The 20,500-nt window shown below is 38.9% G+C and overlaps 3 protein-coding genes and 1 long non-coding RNA gene across 5 annotated transcripts; 1 reads left to right on the top strand and 3 right to left on the bottom strand.

Moving 5' to 3' along the window:
* Positions 1-24: 24 nt before the first annotated feature.
* Positions 25-4,959, bottom strand: LOC132055251 (glutamate receptor 2.8-like). The gene is made up of 5 exons (XM_059446973.1): positions 4,403-4,959; positions 2,350-3,668; positions 1,942-2,254; positions 1,447-1,853; positions 25-1,064 (listed from the first exon to the last, which is right to left on the bottom strand). Exons 1-5 carry the CDS (start codon positions 4,671-4,673, stop codon positions 441-443), a joined length of 2,934 nt encoding a protein of 977 aa, XP_059302956.1. The 5' UTR covers positions 4,674-4,959; the 3' UTR covers positions 25-440.
* LOC132055252 (uncharacterized) lies at positions 3,599-4,961 on the top strand. Its single transcript, XR_009414549.1, has 3 exons — positions 3,599-3,942; positions 4,025-4,285; positions 4,361-4,961. It is a non-coding gene; the product is annotated as an uncharacterized LOC132055252 (long non-coding RNA).
* Positions 4,962-6,223: 1,262 nt separating this feature from the next.
* On the bottom strand, positions 6,224-11,749 carry LOC132055249 (glutamate receptor 2.8-like). Of its 2 annotated transcripts, none has more exons than XM_059446971.1 (6): positions 11,501-11,749; positions 10,460-10,742; positions 8,590-9,929; positions 7,824-8,136; positions 7,328-7,734; positions 6,224-6,916 (listed from the first exon to the last, which is right to left on the bottom strand). In XM_059446971.1, exons 2-6 carry the CDS (start codon positions 10,719-10,721, stop codon positions 6,353-6,355), a joined length of 2,886 nt encoding a protein of 961 aa, XP_059302954.1. In that variant the 5' UTR covers positions 10,722-10,742; positions 11,501-11,749; the 3' UTR covers positions 6,224-6,352. The 2 variants fall into 2 exon arrangements, with proteins under 2 accessions (XP_059302954.1, XP_059302953.1); XM_059446970.1 differs by having other exon boundaries at positions 11,509-11,749.
* An 877-nt stretch (positions 11,750-12,626) lies between these two features.
* LOC132055246 (exocyst complex component EXO84B-like) lies at positions 12,627-19,975 on the bottom strand. The gene is made up of 7 exons (XM_059446968.1): positions 19,635-19,975; positions 17,003-17,100; positions 15,759-16,812; positions 14,198-14,707; positions 13,537-13,725; positions 13,308-13,444; positions 12,627-13,047 (listed from the first exon to the last, which is right to left on the bottom strand). The coding sequence occupies exons 1-7, from the start codon at positions 19,803-19,805 to the stop codon at positions 12,885-12,887; spliced, it is 2,322 nt and encodes a 773-aa protein (XP_059302951.1). The 5' UTR covers positions 19,806-19,975; the 3' UTR covers positions 12,627-12,884.
* Between the last annotated feature and the right edge of the window lie 525 nt (positions 19,976-20,500).

Raw genomic sequence — 20,500 nt, 5'->3', positions numbered from 1 at the left:
CTGGGTTGTGGTGATAAGTGTGTGGATTCATTTGTAATCATGGTGGGAGACGTGGTGCATATTATTTACCTTTTAGTACTGGGTGCAAGCTGGTTTCCTAGATCCGTAGCAGGCTGCAGTTACTAGTGGGGCATGATATCCGAGTTCAGAAAGATGCTAAAGAACCAGATCTTATTCTTCCTATTTTTGCTACATCTAAATTCTGCATCTACACATCATGAACTGGATTTTTTTTTGATAAGGTAAATAATATTATTAACAATGGGAAGAAAAAGACTCCTGTATACAAGAGGTATACCAAAAAGTAGAGAAACTACATTATAACATGATTCTCTACGATTTCCAAGGTACACCCAAAAGCAATCAAAGAAAGAAGGCTATTCCTTAAATGTGTAAAATCATGTTCAGTCCCCTCAACTGGAATTTTGAACGGGAATCTGCTAGGAGTCTAGTTGTGCATTGCTGTTGTCCCTGTCAGTGGCATCAATGGCGGTGCTTAATTCTTCTGGCAAAGCAGGTGCCAAAACAGTAGAGTTAGCTAAAGTTGAATCTGTAGGTATGTTTGGCACTGCAATGTTGTTAGAGTGAGCGGAAAGGATATTCATAGGCAGACTGAGCACCATTAGATTAGAGTTGGACAAGTCAACAGAATGTGATGAAGAAACAATTTCTTCTGGTTTTGGATACATAAACTGGGGGTTTCTTGCCATGATAGAAGGATGAGATGAGAGGTCTCTTTGGTCAAAGTGTCTCCCTATTTCTTTAATTTTGGACCAAGTGGTAGTTCTGGAATTCAAAATTTGCTGAAGAGAGCATCTGTTTTTGTAAACATAGCTGACTATGAAAATAAGTACGCATGAAGATGTGATAGTGCCAGTTATAGCAAAGAGCCCTTTGAAACTTTGGAGTGAGACACTGACTGAGGTTTCAATGCTGTCTGGGCCATTACATGTGGGATCATCTATGGACCACTCCCGTTGAATGTCTAACATCTCACCGTTCTCTGTTAGCTTGATAACTGCTCGAGAGACATCAGCCACTAAAGGACTTCCCTTCGGGAAAACCTGTTGAGTTTCAAAAAACAAATGAGTACACCATCTGGGGAAAGGGATGAATCTATTATTAATATACACTACGAGGGGGAAAGGGATGAAACAATTCTTAATATTATGTATAATAGGGTGCGACCTAGTGGTCAATAAAGTGGGACGAAAACCATGAGGTCTTTAGATTAAAATCCCGGTGGAGACAAAAAAAAAATAAAAAAATAGTTGATTTCTTCCCATCTGCCTAAACCTTGGTGGGCAGAGCTACCCAACACTTGTGCTAGTAGGAGGTAGCAGGCATCAAGTGGAATAGTTGAGGTGCGCAGAAGCTGACCCAAACGCCATCAAATATACTACAAGGAGACAAGACCAAGTAGAGCTTAGAGGCTTTTATTCTTACAAAGGCAAAACCATCAGTGCGAAAGGTAGGGCCGACAATGGTGTACTTGTCACAGTACTTTGATAGGAAGAGTTTGGAGTAAGGAACCACATCAAAAAATGCTGATATGTTGTCGCTCGTGCTTCCATATGACAATGCTTCTTTATAATCTTCTGGGAGCCTGTACATCTTGATCTTTGAGTCCTTAAAACCCATCCCCCTTAAAATATCACATACAAATGAGCCTTGGTAACATCCCACAGAATGTCCTTTCCTGATGAGTTCCTTCACATCTGCAATAGCTGGTCGTAGCCTCTGTACTGTCAATCTTGATGATAGGCTAGCAGTGTAAGTGGAGTTCAATATGAGTATTACGAACATCCATACTACTACAACCAGACGAGCCAGATTGCTCACTATTCTTTCTCCTACAAAATAAAATGTCAGAATAAATATAAGTCGGGTAAAGTCATTCATGCGAGATGAAAAAGATGCTTTTTCAGGTGATCAACTCACTGTGTGCGAATACTAAAGTGGAGAAGGGAAAATAGAAGATCATGCCAAGATGGTGTGAAGGAGGACCCCGAAAAGCTGAGCTTATCCTGTGTTCAAGAATCCAAACAGCTAAACCCGTGACAAAGAAAAAGGCTATACTTGTGAGCCATAGTTCTTTCTTCATGGGCTTCAAGAACGTCCACATATCATTGTCATCCTCATAGGTAATTGGAACAATTCTGACCACTCCTCCTTCTGCGAATGGCAGAGTGAAGTCCACATAATTCGATCTGTTTCCTGTGATTGTAATATCTCCAATGGCAGCATCATAAGTCTGATTTTACAGGGTCAAAGAATAGAAACAGAATCTGGTAAGGAAATAAGAGGAACGACTAACTGGATACCGGTACTAGTTTATACTATAGTTACCTGAAGAAACACTTGATGTATAAGATCATTGTAACTCCCTGCACATGAGCCATCCGGCTTCTCAAAGTGAAAGAAGGCGTAAGGCACTGCATATGGTAAAGCTGCCATCACTGATTTGAATACATCTATGTAATACCCACTAAATTGAACAGCACCTGTCCTCGAATCCCTCATCACATTCAAGTATTCCTCAAAACCAGGCCTCACTGCCACTGCAACTCTTAGCTTTTTACCCCTCACTGGAACTTCCCATCCCCTTGGTACCACTCTAGATCTCCCTGGCCATATGATGCTACTACTGAAATCCTCCTTTGAGGTTGAATTAAAATCGTCGCTAGTGTTGCGTCTCTTGAATCCATGAGACTGTGTCCAGACTACAACCTCTTTCTCTCCATTTCCAACAATATTTAGCATTTTATATGATGTTGGATACAACTTTCCATCAACTAGATGGAACATCCCTCCAAGCCCTTCAAACTTAGTTGTCAGAATTGCTTTGAGAAGTTTAGGACCTGTTTTTGAGATAGGAAGGTTGAATAGGTCAGAAAATTTGAGGTCAGAAGCTTCTGGATAGTGAGTTCCAACTTGCTCGGCAGCCATAGCTAGTGCCCATATAGTATCATATGCCCATACATCAAAAATACTCACCATATCTGCTGGTTTATAACCAGGATTGGCGAGGTCAAAGTTTGTCTTTTGCAATCTAAAGGACTCAACAGTGCTAGTCTTGGGAATGAGTGGCTTTACCCCCAATACGCCTTGCATGGCTTCCACAACATGTAAATTCATGGAGGGAAGCAAGTCCATAAGACCACTAGTGATGATCCAGACATAGCCCTCGCTCATCATACCTATATCCCTGGCTTTTAGAAAGAGCTTGGGCCCAAGAGAATGCGATACATGTACTATGAATACCCTGGTCTGCATAGTCATCATCTTGTACAGCTCTTTGAGTATAAAATCCTCGTCAGCTGATACAGGGATGAGGCTTTTGTAGGAAATAAGAACATTGATGTCTTGCAAGGCGTTATACAAGTAAGGAACAATGCCTTTGCCGTACTCTGATTCTTCATAAATGATCACAGCCTGATTCCATTGGAAGGCTTTGACAATGGCCGCAATGGCACCAACCTCAGTGTCATCAGTCTGGGCTGTTTGAACGAAATATTTAGTTCGAGGTTGAAGAGAAGGGCTGGTTGCAGAGAAAGATACTATCGGGACTTGAGCTCTCTCTCCAAGATTCATCATGAAGTTGGCTTGTGTGGATTTCTGAGGCCCGATTACTGCATCAACCTTTACAAATTTCAACAATTCAAGACCTGCAGTTTTTATACAAGAGTAAGATGGACTTTATTTCCCGAAAACTTCTCCTACTAAATTTTGTACAACTTTCCAATTGTAGGCATGTACACAGTCCATTCAGGCAGACCAGATATCATGATATGGCTGATCAGACTGACTGCGGGTAAATTACTGAAATTGATAGAAGCGTTCAAGGCGGTTGATCACATACTTGCTGGAACCTAAAAGTCAGAGGAGGAGTTGGGATTTCAATTTTATGGGTTCTAGATTTTAGCACAAAGACTTCAAGTGGTAATAACTAGGTTATAAATTTAATATTTGTACACATTTACTGAATTTCTTAACACAAATATACTTTTGTCCATTTAGGCAGAGCGTATCCGGGCTTCTAGCTCCACCCCTGCCAGAAGTAGTAGTAGTAGCTACATCAATAAATGAAGTCAAAAAGTGAGGGCAAAAAAAAAGGAAAAGAAGACCGTTGTTCTAGGTATAATGTACTGAGGTTGACGATATAGTGACCTCAGTATCCCCGCGCTAGCTTTTGAAGCTAGCAGTTCCCATTATCAACTGCAGCGTCGTGTTTCTGGATTAAAGAAAATTGTTTTGCTTCTGAATTCTACACTGATCCTCGCAGGTACTTCATCTTTTCCCTTTTATTAGTACTGTATCTACTGGAAAATGAACATTAACATAGATTTGTCTCTGACAGAGGAAAGGAAATCTTAAAAGGAAAAGAGGAAAGTATACTTACTCGAAGCAGCTGCATCAATTACATTTCCTTTGGAGTCCCTGACATGAAGAACCAATCTTGTTGTGTAGTTGGGATGGCGTGCATAGAAGTCGGAATGGGCAGTCGCCAAGCAGTCAAGAGCCCTGTGCCCGAGCTCTGTTTCCAAATCAAGAACCACACCCACTTGAAAGCTAATAACTGAGCCGTCGCCACCCGAGGCGCCAGAGCAACACAAGGCGGAACTCATTGTAATAAGGAGACCAACAAGAATGGAATGGAAGGAGATGTTCATTGCTTTTTCAAGGAAGAATACTAATTGATTAATTCAATATACAGTATTCTTATATCTGTGCTGCTTATATAGGCATCAGTTGACCAAGACTTGTATACTAAGGTGCATGTGCATAGATTTGATTTTGTTGTATATCTTTCCTTTTTTACGGTTTTGTTGTATATGCATAGAAGTCAAAAATAAAATATGCTGTGAAACTTCCTGGATATGGGGAGAGTGAATGTTATTGGTAAAGTCTTAGTTATTCTCAGACCTTTAGTATATAAAACTACCAGGATGTTATCAAGTCATACAACCCTCAGCTCCAAACAAGTTGGGTTCTACTATATGAATTATCACTGATCATGTTACTCTATGTAAATTCACCTCGGACTGGTATTATATAAAATAACATAAAAAATAAGAAGTACCAAAAATGATTCTTTATATTTTCTACTGACGTATAAATCTCTGAAAGGTTAAACAATTCATAGAAAAACAAGTTATAAAGCAATGGTTGCAAATGTCTATCCTAATTTATGAAGCCGGCTTAATTTTTAACATCATTTGATTTTTCCTAGTATTGACTTTATATCTGGATTGGATGCTAACTAGGTCTACGTTCGTCATCTATCTTCAATTTACTGTGTAGTTACTGCTATGAGGTGCTTAGACATCTTTTTTCTCGTACATGGACAACAACGTCTTCCCTCATTTAGATTATGTGGCAACACGTTGCTAAGAGACCTATATGAGACAAACAATTGTCTTGTCCTGCCGAGGTACAAATCAAAGTTTGGAAACATACAGAAAAAAGTGTAAATGTCAAAGGGGTAATTTGGAACTAGTGGAGACTATCAACTAGTAGTATTTTCCAAGTTCGATATTCAACAAGTTTGCGGTCCTAGCGCGTAGGGACCAAGGGGTGCATCTTGTGTACATGAATTTGACTTCAGCCTGAGTAATAAAGTCTTGGCAATAGAGTAAACATAAAGCTGTGACAGACAGCTCATATGTCATTGACATTTAACATTATAGGGGGGCAAAATCAACCCCTTTTTTAGTAACTCGCCAACTTGTTCAAAGTTTAGAACGGTTGGGTTATGATTCAGTTGTTAACGTGATTCAACGAGTTCAACTTCAAATGGCTCATCCAACTATTGGATGAAATGGGTCAAATGGTGTAATCCAACGGGTCAAAATGCAACCCAAACCCAAACATCCAAAATTCAAAATGCAGTTGGGGAATGTGTATGGAGAAATTCAGTCATGCGGCTTATTCCTATCCTTATGAATCAGACAGTTCTATATTATCCCAATATTTGTATTAGGACTCTTTACTTTGTTTGTTTGATCTATAGGAATTCCTTTCAACCAAGAGGGAGTGAAATTGGATTCTCCAAATTGACAGCAACGAGTAAAATCTCCTGGCGCTTCAGGACAGTAACAACGATGTGATAAACTGTTAGCAGGAGTAGAAACCGCGGCAGTTAAGAAATTGCAGTTTATAATTGGTTTGATTCTCATTATCCCTTATAATCAGAATACAAGATGTTGACAAAGATGAGGCATGGAAAAGTTTAACAAGTTAGAAATGAAAGAACTGCACAATTAGTTGGTAATATGTACTGGAGAAACTTCACAGTCCAAGAAGGCCAAAAAGAAAACGAAAATCGCCCTGAAAAGTATCTTCAACTCAGTTAGGCAGAAGGATGGATTACTCCTGAGTGTTGTGCAGCAGACATGTCTTCCAAATTCGAATGATGAATCGTTGCACTGGCATCGTGTAACTCTTCTGGTGCAGTTGACACTACTAAATTGGAATTAGAATGATTTCTTGGCAAATCTGTTGGTTGAACAGAATTTTCTGAAGAACTATTTTGAATAGTTCCAGCTTCTGGAAGTTTATCTTGTGGTTGTCTAGATGAGAGAGATCTCTGATCAAAGTGTCTGCAAATTGCAACAACTTTTGACCAAATTGTGATTCGTGAATTCGAGATACTGCGGTGGAAATCTCTATACTTGTAGAGGTAGCTGGCTATGAAAATGAGGAGGCATACTGCTGTAACTCCTCCAGTAATGGCAAAAAGGCCTTTGAAACTTTGGAACGAGATCGTGATTGAGTTCATACTGTCATCTGGTCCTGCACAGTTTGGTTCATTCCTCAACCAATTTTGCTCCATTGCCAGTATCTTCCCATTCTCTGTTAGTTCTATGACTGCACGAGACACATCAGCAACTAAAGGAGATCCTTTAGGGAAAGCCTGTTTCATTTTAAACCAAAGTTCAGTAGACAGTAGCATGAGATAGTCATCTGCAGCACAAAACAGAGTAGTCGAAAGTGAAAAACGCAGGCTTTAACAGAGAAATAACTATAATTTAGTGGAACCTATGAAGTAAAAATCACATAATCAAGTTTAAAAACCATTTAAGTTTTTATTTTTTTTTAGATGAAAAGATGTAGTTGTAAGTTTTTCTTATAAATTTTAATTTTTCATTCCTAATCTCAAAGAATCCATTTGTACTGTTTTTAACGATTTAAGGTATCAGTTTACCAATTATATTTATTGCCTGGTACTGCTTCTTAAAACAAAGCCTATGGGCGATGAGGCGCACGCCTTAGCAACTTAGCGTCTATACTAAAATGTCACTCAGGGGAGATCAAAATGTCTTACAAAGGCAAAGCCATCCGTGCGATGGGTGGGCCCGACTGTTATGTATTTGTCGCAATGTTTGGATAGGAAGAGCTTGGAGTAGGGAATGACATCATAGAATGCTGATATGCCACCATTTTTACTTCCTCTAGACAAGGCTGCATCACAGTCATCTGGGGAAGTGAATGTCCTGATCCTGGAGCCCTCAAATCCTTGTTTTTTCAAGAAGTCCACTATGAATGAGCCTTCTTGGCAGCCAACAAAATCTCTATTCTTGATGAGCTCTCTGACATCTGTGATTGATGGTTGAAGCTTTGGTACGGTTAGTCTTGATGATAAGCTTGCAGTGTAAGTGGAGCTCAGGATTAGTAAGACGAACATCCATACTACTACAACCAGTCGAGCTAAGTTGTTCACTATTTTTTCTCCTGCAACATATTTGTGACATCATGAGTCCTGTACTCTCTTATAGAGGAAAATGTTAAAATCAAATCTGAGAGATTTATTTAGTACTCACGGTGTGCAAATACTAGCGTTGAGAAGGGAAAGTAGAAGATCATGCCAACATGTTGAGAAGGAGGTCCTCGAAAGGCAGAGCTTACCCTATGCTCAAGTATCCAGACCGTCAGACCCGTAAGGAAAAAAAATGCTATACTTGTCAACCAGAGTTCTTTCTTTAGGGGCCTTAGGAAAGCCCATATATCATTTACATCTTCGTACATGATTGGTACGATGCTAAGAACTCCTCCTTCTGCAAATGGCAACGTGAAGTCCACGTATTTTGATCTGTTCGCTGTGATAGTTATATCACCAATTGCAGCATCATAGTTCTGCATACATTGCATCATTGCAGACTGGAGTTAGTAACTGTTCACTTACAGATTTTCCAGGAGATAATGAAAAACATAGTCTTGAAGACACCTAACCCTGTTTGGCCAAGCTTCTAAAATCAGCTTATTTTGAAAAGTGCTTTCAAAAAAGTATTTTTGGTGAGAAGCAGTTTGTGTTTGGCAATCAATTTGAAAAGAACTTTTGAGCAGCAATTAGTGTTTGGCCAAGCCTTTAAAAAGTGCTTCTAAGTGTATTTTCATAAAAGTGCTTTTCAAAAAGTACTTTTGGGAGAGGCTACTTTTTTCAGTTTTTCCAACAACTACTATCAAAAGCACTTTTTCTTCTCTAAAAAGCTTGGCCGAACACCTCAACTTTGAAAAAAAAGCATTTTTTTTTTTTTAAATCTTCGGCCTTGGAGAAGCTTGGCCAAATAGGCTAGCAGCCTAGCTTACCCGAAGAAACACCTGGTAAATAAGATCATTATAAGTTCCTGCACTAGAGCCATCAGGATTTTCGAAGGGAACAAGCTCATACGGCACAGCATATGGCAACGCTTCCATGACAGATTTGAACACGTCTATGTAGAATCCGCTGATTATGCGGGCATTAGCCTGACCGTCGCTTGTTACTCTCACGAAATCCACAAAACCAGCTTTCACTGGCACCCCGATTCTTAGTTTTTTACCAGACATTGGAACTTCCCAGCCCTTGGGCACAACTGTTGAATCACCAGGCCATATGATACGCCCGATATATTCCCTTGAGCGTGTATGATGAGTTGTGATGTTCATGTTCAGTTCCCTTCTTATTCCAAGAGATGGAATCCATACTCCGACCTCCTTCTGTCCGTTCCCAACCACATTAATTATCTGATAGGATGATGACTCCATCTTGCCATCTACAAGGTGGAACTTCCCTGTAAGCCCCTCAAATTTGGTCTCTGACATTGCTTTTAGAAGTTGTGGACCGACTTGTGATGTCTTAAAATTGAAAAGGTCTGAGACACTGAGATTAACACTTGAATTCTCTAAAGCCTTTGGTGGCTCTTTTAATCCAACTCTTTCTGCAGCCATAGCCAGCGCCCACAATGTATCGTATGCCGACAAGCCAAAAATGCTCAAATCTGCTCGTGCGATGCCAGCACTTTTATCTAGGGACTTTTTCTTCAACCTATGGGCGAAAGAGTTGAGCTGTTTAGATTTTGGTATAAGAGGTTTCACACCTAATACCCCTTGCATTGCTTCAGCAACATCAGAATCCATCAAGTAGACTAAATCCGTTAGTCCACTGGTGATGATCCATGCATAACCCTTTTCCATCATTCCTATTTCGTTGGCTTTCAGAAAAAGCCGGGCACCAAGATTATTTGACATATGGACCACAAATACCCTCGTCTGTAAAGTCATCATCTTGTATAGCTCTTTGAGTACAAAGTCATCACTTGCTGAAACAGGAAATACACTTCTATATGAAATGTGAGCATTCACGTCTTGGCATGCGTTAGATAAGTACGGGACAATGCCACTGCCATATTCTGAGTCTTCATAGATGATAACAACCTGACTCCACTGGAAGGCTTTAACTATGGCAGCAATTGCACCAACTTGAGTGTCATCACCTTGGGCGGCTTGAACAAAGTAAGGAGTTCGAGTATGAAGAGAAGGACTTGTTACAGAAAAAGAAATTATGGGGACCTGAGCTCGGTCTCCAAGATCCATCAGAAAGTTGGCTTCTGCAGATGTCTCAGGACCTAAGATTGCATCTACCTTGACATCTTTCAACAAATACAGACCTGCAACAAGGCAAAGAATGTTGATTAATTTATCACCGGAATAGACCCTAAAAACAGCTTCTCTTTCCCATGCCACTTTTAAGTTTTAGCAATCAAACTACAGACAGAGTCTGGTTAGAATAACTTTATTGATTGATGGTGAAAGGCATGTGTCACATGATCACTTCCTAGTTCCTACCTAGAGCTGCAGAGTTGATTTACCAGACGGTCACTCAACTAACAACAATTATCTCAGAAAGTCACTTTTCTTTATTTTGTAACCGAAAGGTCACTCAACTATTGCAATTATCTAAGAAAGTCACTTTTCTTTGGTTTGTAGCAGAAAAGTCACTCAACTTTGTAGGGGAAATGACAATAGTTGAGTGACTTTTCTGTTACAAAACAAAGAAAAGTGACTTCTTGATATAAGTACCATTAGTTGAGTGAACGTCCTCTAGAGTCTAGAGTTGCACATGAACTAAACCAAACTCAGCACGTGAGTGTGTGCATAATATACAGTGCATGGAATAGGGGAGCTGAGGTGTATGTACCAGCAGCAGCTGCTTCAATGACTTGTCCTTGAGAGTCCCTAACATGAAGAGACAGCCTCGTCGAGTAGTTACTGTGAACAGAATAGAAATCAGAGAGGGCCATGGACATGCAGCTTAGGCCCATGCTTCCAACTTCTGACTTCAAATCAAGAATCACTCCCACTTGGAAGTAGGAAGTGCGATTTTGAAAGCTGGTCCTTAGTGAATTGCTGAAAGAGGAACACATCCAGAGTGAAACGGAGAATAGTAGGATCAATTTCATCTCCTCCAATGCTGGATGCACCTGAATTGTTGGTCAAGATGTTTCAAACTATTCCATATATCACAAATTTAAAAATGAATTAGGTACTTAGGGGGTGGTTCTGGAGTACTTGACTTGGTAAAAGTCCAGGCTTGTTACTGATATTTTGATGTCAAGATACCTTACAGTTAGGTTGTTCCTTTTTAAAATGTATTACTATAATGCAGTTGCTTCAAATAGGAAATGTAAGACCCAAAAGATAAGTATAATTCTATAAATCCAAAACATAGAAAAAGAAATATTTTAAAAACTCGGATAAAATAGGAAATGGAACAGTTAACAGAGCTAGTACACAACTAACTGAAGATTCAGACTAGGACCATTATTTTGTTATTTTATGCATTATTTCTATTCTCGAGTACTACTTGACTTGGTAGTGTAATTTTTCTGGATTAGAGATCATTGACTGTGAAAGATAGAATTGTTTACTGATGAACTGAATAAAGAATCTGATATGTCGATTAAGGCAAACAATGAAGTAAATGACTAGGAAATCAGTAGGCTTCAAAGTTGACCCCCAAATTAAAAGATTAAACAACTAACTAGTTGAACTAGTTTTATAATGTAGGAGTTATAACGCACACACATTTCAACATCATAGAGACACCTACCGAGCAACTTCCTTATGCTTTAAAAATGCAGCAACAATAATCATTATATCAATCATTAGTCCACTCAGGTTTAATTAACTAACTAAGGAGTAAAAAATTCAGTCTCAAAAAAGTAACTCGAGAAGCTACCAGCTTACAGTGGAGAATGCTGAAAAATCTTCCCTCACATCGCTTTCTTCCTTAAATGAATTTGAAGTTTTGAGTACCCGTCTTCCTGGTTAATGGATTCTGGTCTTTATGGGGAAATAAATGAAAAAAGTCTATTAATTTGACATTCAAAGCCAACTATAGCCACGTCTCTCTCACATCCAACTCATTGAGCTTTGTCGCATAGAAGTAAAAACAGTTAGAAGAGAGATTACATAGGCATAGACAAATCATGCACAAATGTCCATTTCTGTTAAGATATGTGAACTGCATGCATTCATGTTTTCCTTGACTTTACATGACAGACACGTGGCTAGAATTGCCAACTCAATTATTACTTCCTCACTGATTTTCAGTTTAGTGTAGTACGGTTTCTTTATTTAATTTTGAATAATCTTCACCTCTCGTAAGCTAATTTTGATCTTCTTCTTTTTTCTGATCGGTATACAAAAGCAAGTTGGAGTGATCATCTGGTTTCCTTCTCAAGTGTAGTCTTTGCCCCTAGAGAGTCCCTTGTTCAAGACCTGGAAACTTTTGATTCTTAAAACATTCCTATGAATGATCGTAGGTTAGACATATCAAAGCAACTAAGCAAGACTTTTGGTGACTCTTGGTTTCTGTTGTTTTGGTGCTAACATCAAGTTATAAACCAGTTCGATACCCGTGTTAACTGTGTAGTGGCTCCAGCTTACTATAACTGACCTCAAAGATCCCATCAAGAACGGTGAATGCGGGTAACCAAGCAGTAGTTCTAGTTCATGATACTGCTGCAATTTTAGAGAAAATTTAATAGAGATCATACATGTCACCACAGCTATAATTATGAGCACATCCGGTGCTAACGCATGGAATGCACAAGCATTAGCACCATTGACCAAACTTCATAACAACTTGACAGTTCCTTGATGACAATTGCATCATCATGACTTAAGCTGGATAGGAAAGGGATGTCAGAAAAGGGAAGAGAACTTTACTTGATCAATAATTTCGAACCGATTAAGATGCAAAGAATCAAGACCTGTTCCCCTGGTTCATAGGGGCTTCAATCGTTGGCTCCATTGGCATCATCTTACGAATTACCTTTGGGTTTGTAAACGAACATATAAAAGAGACAAAGAACCTGTGGATTCGAGATCAAATAATAAAATCAAGATATACAAATTCCAAATGCTTGCCTGAGGAACACTACAAAGAATTTCCTAAACTCACTACCATCCAGCACAATCTACAAATTTCCCAACAAAACAAAAAGGAACCTTAAAAAGATAAAGAGGAAGACAATAGAAGCTTTCTATCAATACATTTGCTAACCAAGCCAAGATAAACCATTCATCACATATTTTACAACAGAAAAATTAATTATACATCAATAACTCCCGTGAGATCTAACAGAGGACATAGATTGGGCTGAGACAGAGGCAGTTGGACTGTTCAGATCCCTTTCCCCATTAGCAACTTTGGGCTTTCCGCTCAGCCTCTCCATCGCATCTTGAGCAATGTCGGTAAACCAATCATCGTCAGGGAGAACACTGCCAGCAATATCCATGGTTAAGCTAAAGCATGAACAGATCATTTAGATGTACAAATTATATAGGATTTAGCTCTGTAAGGCGGAACATAGGTTGAAGCAGCTGGCCCCTTAATGCAGAGTTTTATCCCATAGTATTAATTACATACATCGGGATTATTTCTTCTATGTAAAGAAACGACCCCTTAATGATTTGCAAAATGTACTCAATCAGATAAATGGTAAACGAATGAAATTTGGTAATATGAGGGGAATTTATACCTATATGGATCCATCCCTGTTGCAGCAAAGGCTGACATTGCTTTAGAGATTATGTCATTGACAACCCGAAGCAAATTTCTAGACAGGTATCGTCCTTGTGAAGCAAAGCATGTGACAAACTTCATATCCAAATAGAACTACAAAATGTTCAATGGTAAACATAGATTGTTACAAACGTATCGGCAGTGGAGAGAAAAAACAAGATAACTGGATACCAGTAACTGCAAACCTGCTGAAGACCAAGATGACCCAATGGCTTTGGTCCTTCCTCTATGTCATCCCAAAAGCTCTGATCTTGTGAAAGCCACAAGATGACAGTTTCTGTGAGCCTCATCAACAACAATATTGCAAATCTTTCCCTTCCTACAAACATATCAGCAGCTATGGCAGCCATTCTGTTTAGTTTGACATAAAGTTCCTGGCAAAATCACAAAGCACAGATCAAAATCATAAACAGTTGCTTATGTATAGACAGGAACGACCACTAAAACTCGAGAAAAATCAAACCATATGCATTAGTTAAGTTGGAATCATACAAACAAAAGACAAATAGACACTAGGAAAAAGTGGTGCTCATATCACAATAACAGCTTAGTTTATTATATTGTCACTGATTAACCAGAAAATGAAGATCTCAGCTCTTACATTGTTCGCTTAGTGTTAATAATGAAGTATCTACAAATACTAAGATCTAAGCTATTACACGGTTTTCTTAGTGCTAGTGATTTTAAGTATAAAAAATTGCTCATATTTGCTAAGAAGCGGGTGCAAATGCTAATGCTGCAGTAACGAACACATAATAAAGACGTCAGCATTTCAGCAGACCTCGTAGTTGAACGGCCTAATGACTGAAAGTGTTAGCAAGGAAAAACCAGGAAGAGAAACTGCACCTGGAATATTAGAGAAGGGAACCATTCTATCTCGTCTGCATTCCCCTCCATGTTTATATACATTTCTGCAGTGAGATGGCTGTCCCCTTCCTCGGTGAAAATAAGATCCAGAGCATGTTGCTGACAAAAGCTATCCTTTAATCGGTCAACTGAGTTCACAAGACGCTTTTTCCATTCCCTTTGCTCAGGGTGACGGCTTTGCCTATCTGAAGCTCTTCTTTGAAGATCATCCTTGTGATTAGAAAAGGGAGCAAGCTTCATAGCTGCACGCGGCAATAGTTCATCCGCCAATAAAGATGCATTTGCAAGCAAAGCAATTTGCTGAGCTTCAGTCTCGGCCATTCGAACAATTTTATTCCCTGAATCTTCAAAGCTGGCTTCCTCCTCCAGGGAGCTAGGTAAAGCTCTTACAAGTGTGTTCACATAAGCATTAAACACTTGAAATAGACCTTCCAAAGCTTTCCCTCCCAACTGCATGCTCAGCAGTGGTCCCACGTCCTCAAAGAAATCCTAGATAAGTAGGAAAGTAGCAAAGTAATTAAGTAAAAGACATCAGGGCCATTGGCAACACCATCATACACAAAAAGATTTCTTAAGAACATTGAATGCAGACTTCATGCTGCAAACAGAAAGAAATCTGATAAGGAATAGATTAACACTAAAGTACATTGTAACAAATCAAAATAATCATGTTTGATATGAGACGGAGTAAGATCTAGCTAATAATCTGTGTTGACCATCTACAACCAAGAAGCAGTAACAAAGTTGAGAAAGGAATGCATTGCATGAACAGGACAGGTTGGCATATAAAAGGTTTAAGTAATTGGGATCCATATTCTGGGGATGGTAAGAGGAGAGACGTGCTCTTACAACGTTTCATGTTGCATTGACGTCATTTCATGACCATAGTGAGGAAGATCTCTTGCTTCTAATGACGTAAGTGCACTCAAACACCACCAACTACTAGATAAAGAGGGTAGACGACAAAGATAGTCTTCTGAAAAGCTAAATGAAATATAATGGCATACTTAAGCACACGATGGAGGATTAAAGGGCAAATTCTGCTTCACTTGCAACCTTCAAATATCTTTCAAAATAACATAAAGAACTGAAAGCAGATAACATAAAATAGAGTGGCTCGGTTGGTTGAGCATGGGGCTTTCATAATGGAGGTCTCAGGTTCGAAACCCCCTGCCTACAAAGTAGGGGATTTTGCCTTCTGCGTCGAGCTTGTCGCACATGGCTTACCTAGTGCGGGTTATCTCTCCCGTGTGGTCTGCGGGCTATTGCACAGGAGCGGGGTTTACCCTGTGAGCACCCAAAAGGTAGCGGCTGCGGGTTCCCTTGTCATCAAAAATAAAATAAAATAAAGAACTAAAAGCAGACCTAACAATTATGAATGGTGGAAACCAAAGGAATCAAAAAGTAAATTAAGCACAAACGCAGAAAAGAAGGCGCCTAAGGTAGGCTTCTGCCTATATTAACACAAATAGCAGGTGCTCGTGAGGAATACAATACATTTATCTTTATCAGGTCATTAGTTCTGTGACAATGTCATTACCTGAACCATCAAATTGAACCTATGAGCACTACTTGAAAGTTTATGCTGATATGCCCCTGTCGAACCAAGAGCAGTACCGGCTGGCCTACCGGATGTGCGTGTGACTGATGGTGGATATGTGAGTTCCCAATCATCAGCAGCTGCCAAAGCAGCAGTGCTTTCTTCAATTCGTTTTAAGTTGGCATCTAGCGCTTGCTCAACACTTGGTCTAAAAAGCTTCAGAAGCACAGGGCAAAGTGCAAGTCCACGAGCTTCCAACAAGGAACAGTGTCCTAATGCTATTTGAACACATTCTGCAGCAGCTCGTAAGCCACCAGCAGCTGCTGATGAAGTTAATGCATGTCTTTTGACCAAAAGTGCAAATGCCTCTGTCTGCTTAGTAGACCACATCACTAGTTCGGATGTATAAGCTGTCTCTTTACCGAAAATAGCCAATGAATCGGTGGCTGCTTGAGCAATGCCAGAGAATACGAGCTGTGAAAGGGCGGCAGTATAAGCTCCTCCATAAGAGGTGCTAGATGGACGAAGATTTTTCATGTTGAACTGGTATTTCTGGTAATGCGCATTAAGAAGCAAACTATGAGCACGGGGCCCATCCCCGAGCTTTTTAAGAGCTGAAATAGCAGCACGAAGCTCTGCACCACGAGTAGAAGGTTGACAGGCAATTTCAGCTAGCTGATCAGCTAGCTTTTGCCTACGTTCAGCAATGGCAGTTTGTAGTGACAACAGCACAGCATGACCTAACGTTTTCTTCTCTTTTGCTTCTGACGCTATGCGTTCTCCTTCATCAAGACTCGACAGCGCTTCATCTACTCTCCTTTCAGCTAATAGAACATCTAGGTGATCAGGAAACTCTATAAGCCACTTCTCTAGGTCTGAAGGCTCCCTAACCTCATCAGTAGAAGAGCTATTGGATGTAGACTCTGGAACAACATCAGACAAAGAATCAATATGAACTCCCTCAGCTAAACCATGAATTAAAGTTGCCTGAGTAGATAGCAAGTTTTTCATGGATGACAGTTCACCCTCCAAATCTGATATCTCTTTTGATGTGCTGCAAGTAAACGAAGAAAAAACAAGCATTGATCAAACACAACAGTCAAGGTTGCCCCACACTACAGATAAAGAATATACAACAGTTTGAAAAGGCAGTGGCAGGTCAGAGTATCATTCCCAATAGGAAACTTCTCTTATTTCACAGGTGTTTCAGTTTCAGACGCCCATAGCAGCTATATAGCACTCACCGGATGAAAGCTGTATAGTTGGCATAGACACTTCTGCGCATTTCCTCAGCAGAAGCCCTTTTCAGATCCAATAGATAAGAACACAACTGCCTTATTTCCTGCAAAGCGAAAGACACTTCTATCAACACTCGCCACATTCATTGCACAAAAGAATATAACGGCCAAGGAGAAAAACATGGACACCCAAATATGTCCTTGCAGTTAAAACCATATTCAGATCGCGGAACAATTTAGTCAGGTGAGCTGAATACCCTTCCGAAGCTAAAAGATTCTGAGAATTACTTGTTTCCCTACTAATGAAGTATTCCATCCTCTATATTATGACCACGAAAGAAAAAGAACAATCAGCTCCTGGAAGTATTTATCATCACTAGCGTTCACTCATTTCCAGATTTATGGCCATGTTCGACTTGTCAACAAGCAACTACCTATAGTCCCAACTCTCAAGATGTGGTCTGGCTGGCCAAAACAAAAGCTGAAAAGTTTCAAAATGTATTATGAAGCTGAATAGAAAGCTATATATGTCTCTGTGTCAGGAACAGACTTCAGGGCATGTTCCCAAACAAGTGTCATACTCACTAAGAGATGCTAATGAAAAATTATGATATCAGAAACGAGTGCAATAACAAGCTGCAACAGCATTGCCACTATAAAATACGAAGCTGACTCAGCAGCTATCTATGTCTTGCGGCAGGAACAAGATCCAGAGTATGTTTCGCAACAGGGTGGCCCTCATTAAAAGGTGTTAATTAGATTTATGATTGAAGCAAGGAATATCGTACTTGTGCCATTGCTCCTCCAACATAAAATAGAGAATACAGGCGGAAGCAAGGAGGAATAGATCGAGAAAGAGGTAGAATTTTAAAATTATTAGCAATAGTAAGCTTTAGTGCAACTGCTTGTGTTTGATTAATTATAAGAGCATGTTTTGGCTCATGAACTGGAAATTCACGGTTGAACATCTCGGGATTAGTCAGCCTCACCATGGATGGGTCATCCTGGCCTTGGATACATCATTGGGCAAGTAACCTTCATATAAGATCTTTTACAAATGTTTGATTAACAAAAAAAAAAAAAAAAAAAAAAAAAAAAATCTGGATCAGAACATCTAATCATGTCATATATTTGGCTCGTTATGAATACATGTTATGTTTAAAAATACAATTGACCAAATACTGCGGAAATATGAATTCTAATTTTATTTCATTTAACTTTGTTAATTCGTTAAACCAAAAAATTCAGAGAAATATAACATATATAGTGCCATCAGATTCTAAAAACAACTAGTTTTTATTGGTACACTAAAAAACCTAATTACTAATCATCATAAAGCTATTCTAATAAACAGGAATGCAGCAAGAAAGAGAAAGCCTAAAAACTAATCGATAGATCGGACAAGCGGGTAAAATCTGCCAATTTGAAAAAACAATGTCCAAATACAGGGACAGAAACAAACTAGGAAGACTATTCATTTCTGTATGTTTTGGACAGTATGATTAGAAAGACATTATGGATGTTTTGAGAGAGAGATGGAACATATTTTATTTCTAAAAATCAGGTGTCAAAAGTACTTAAAGATTTGTGGAAGGATGAATGTCGTAAATGATCTACATATAGTCTTTTTGAGAATGATCTAGATATAGTCGTAGACTTCATATACTCCTTACATACATAGAAGAGACAAGTTTGCGTACCATCAGTACCCTCTTGGGGCTGCGATTTTATGTAAACAAACTAGTTTACTTACTTAAAAGAAAACTTAAGAAGACAATACGCATTATAGTTTGTCTAACCGAATAAACATTTGGTTAAATAAAACGTCTATAATTTGGTAATTAAAAATTCTGGGTTATCACTCTTATTTAAGTTCTAACATGGTAAGACTCTTATCCCCTGACTATTAATACCAGTATTAAGTAGTCGATTACATTGGGATTAAAGGGGTTTTGAGATGACTCGTCCTTTGACAGGACAGTCATCCAATACCTACTCATTCAGCCTCATCCCACCCCCCGGGCACAAATATGCACTAAGGGAGGCATATGATATGTGATAATGCTTAAATGGTTCATGTCTCTCTTTTTCTCTCCAAACAATTTAGAGACTAAGAAAAAAGCCTTTTTTTTTTTGAAAAGCCTCTAGGAAAAGAAAATCCTCAACTGTTAACAACATTTTTCCATATAACCACATTTTGTGCAACAAGTCCTAGTAAATTCAGGAGACGGGCTGAAATTGGCAATCATCACTAGCATTATTGTAAATACTAGAGGATATTGAGATGACATCTACTAATTAGAATGAGCTGATACGGAAATCAAGAAATTGTAAAGAAGTGCAATATGTACTTTTAAGATGCTCATTGTTACAATACAACTTTTAAGCATATGAAGTGCCAATTAATTTGAAGAATGAGCTACACATTTTACAACGTATACAAATATATCTAAGTGATGACTATGTAGGTAAAGAGCGTTCAACATTAAGGTAAAAACACGAGTGATCGTCAGCAGTCGGCTAAATCCTATAGCTTATGTCGAGTAAAAATAATGGACTCAATAATTTTAAATGAATCAGACGTGGAGTTGAAACACTCAATCATTATATGAAGAAAAAAAGGAGAGGGTAATAGGACCTTTTCGTTGAGAGAATGACATTTGGACTGAACAAAGGCATCAGCATCGAAATTATCGGATTTGAAGACGTTGAGATTTTCTTCGAGTTTAGTGCCGCTATCCTTGTTCATTCCACCTTTAGACGGAGTTACCGCGTGTGCTCTTGACCGAGAGGATTTCACGGAAGCCATCAGGTCAATCTAGGGTTCAAGCAGCAAAAATAGGAGGAGAAGGAACTGAATAATATCAAAAGGGTAGATCTAATCCTATGTGGTCAGAATTGGTATCGCCATAGTTTGCTGAAAATTATGATTATGATTAGTTGGTTGGCGGAATTGTAGAAAGAGAAAATGTAGAAAAGGGCAAATTGTTTGCTGTTGGTTCGCTAATAGCCAGCCTACCCACGCTACCCATTTTTCTCTTTCTTAGCTATGTTTGTTTACTGCCGGTACCTTCTTGGTTTTTCATTCGCGGTCCATGCCCTTTACAATTCACTCCTTTCAATTGTTCTACTAATATATTTTGCAAATACTACAATTAAGAATTTTTTAATTTAAATTAATATGATACTTTTACGTAAAATTAACTTTGATTTATTAGCTTATATTTCAGAACACATTAGTAATTTTCAAAATAGACGTTTTACCTAACACAAAGCAAGTGGTAAGTCCCAAAAAAACTTTGAATTTTATAATTTGTAAAAGCAAATCATAATATTGTACTTTATCACCCGATGAGTCAGTGTTTTTAAAAATTTAACAGTCAATTGGACAAATTCGATACATCATGATGCGTACAACATTATCACGCTAATAACGTCTTATTAGCAATGAGGCGGGGGAGTAAAAAGGAAGTAGTCTTTTTACCCTAAAACATTATTTTTGCA

The sequence above is a fragment of the Lycium ferocissimum genome, chromosome 5, assembly GCF_029784015.1.
Source record: "Lycium ferocissimum isolate CSIRO_LF1 chromosome 5, AGI_CSIRO_Lferr_CH_V1, whole genome shotgun sequence".
Lineage (NCBI taxonomy): Eukaryota > Viridiplantae > Streptophyta > Magnoliopsida > Solanales > Solanaceae > Lycium > Lycium ferocissimum.
Note: the sequence above shows the minus strand (reverse complement) of the source record. Positions and strands in the feature narration are given on the sequence as shown.

Excerpts from the sequence above, each read along its gene's own strand:
- LOC132055251 (XM_059446973.1), bottom strand. The coding sequence starts at position 4,673 with ATGAACATCTCCTTCCATTCCATTCTTGTTGGTCTCCTTATTACAATG. Across the intron at positions 3,669-4,402 it reads AATTGATGCAGCTGCTTCGA|GTCTTGAATTGTTGAAATTT; the intron begins GTAAGTATACTT and ends TAAAAACTGCAG. Across the intron at positions 2,255-2,349 it reads TACATCAAGTGTTTCTTCAG|ACTTATGATGCTGCCATTGG; the intron begins GTAACTATAGTA and ends CTGTAAAATCAG.
- LOC132055249 (XM_059446971.1), bottom strand. The coding sequence starts at position 10,721 with ATGAAATTGATCCTACTATTCTCCGTTTCACTCTGGATGTGTTCCTCT. Across the intron at positions 9,930-10,459 it reads CATTGAAGCAGCTGCTGCTG|GTCTGTATTTGTTGAAAGAT; the intron begins GTACATACACCT and ends GCCTTGTTGCAG. Across the intron at positions 8,137-8,589 it reads TTTACCAGGTGTTTCTTCGG|AACTATGATGCTGCAATTGG; the intron begins GTAAGCTAGGCT and ends CAATGTATGCAG.
- LOC132055246 (XM_059446968.1), bottom strand. The coding sequence starts at position 19,805 with ATGGCTTCCGTGAAATCCTCTCGGTCAAGAGCACACGCGGTAACTCCG. Across the intron at positions 13,726-14,197 it reads TCCCTTCTCTAATATTCCAG|GAACTTTATGTCAAACTAAA; the intron begins GTGCAGTTTCTC and ends TGATTTTGCCAG. Across the intron at positions 13,048-13,307 it reads ACAGGGATGGATCCATATAG|TGTTCTCCCTGACGATGATT; the intron begins GTATAAATTCCC and ends TATTGCTGGCAG.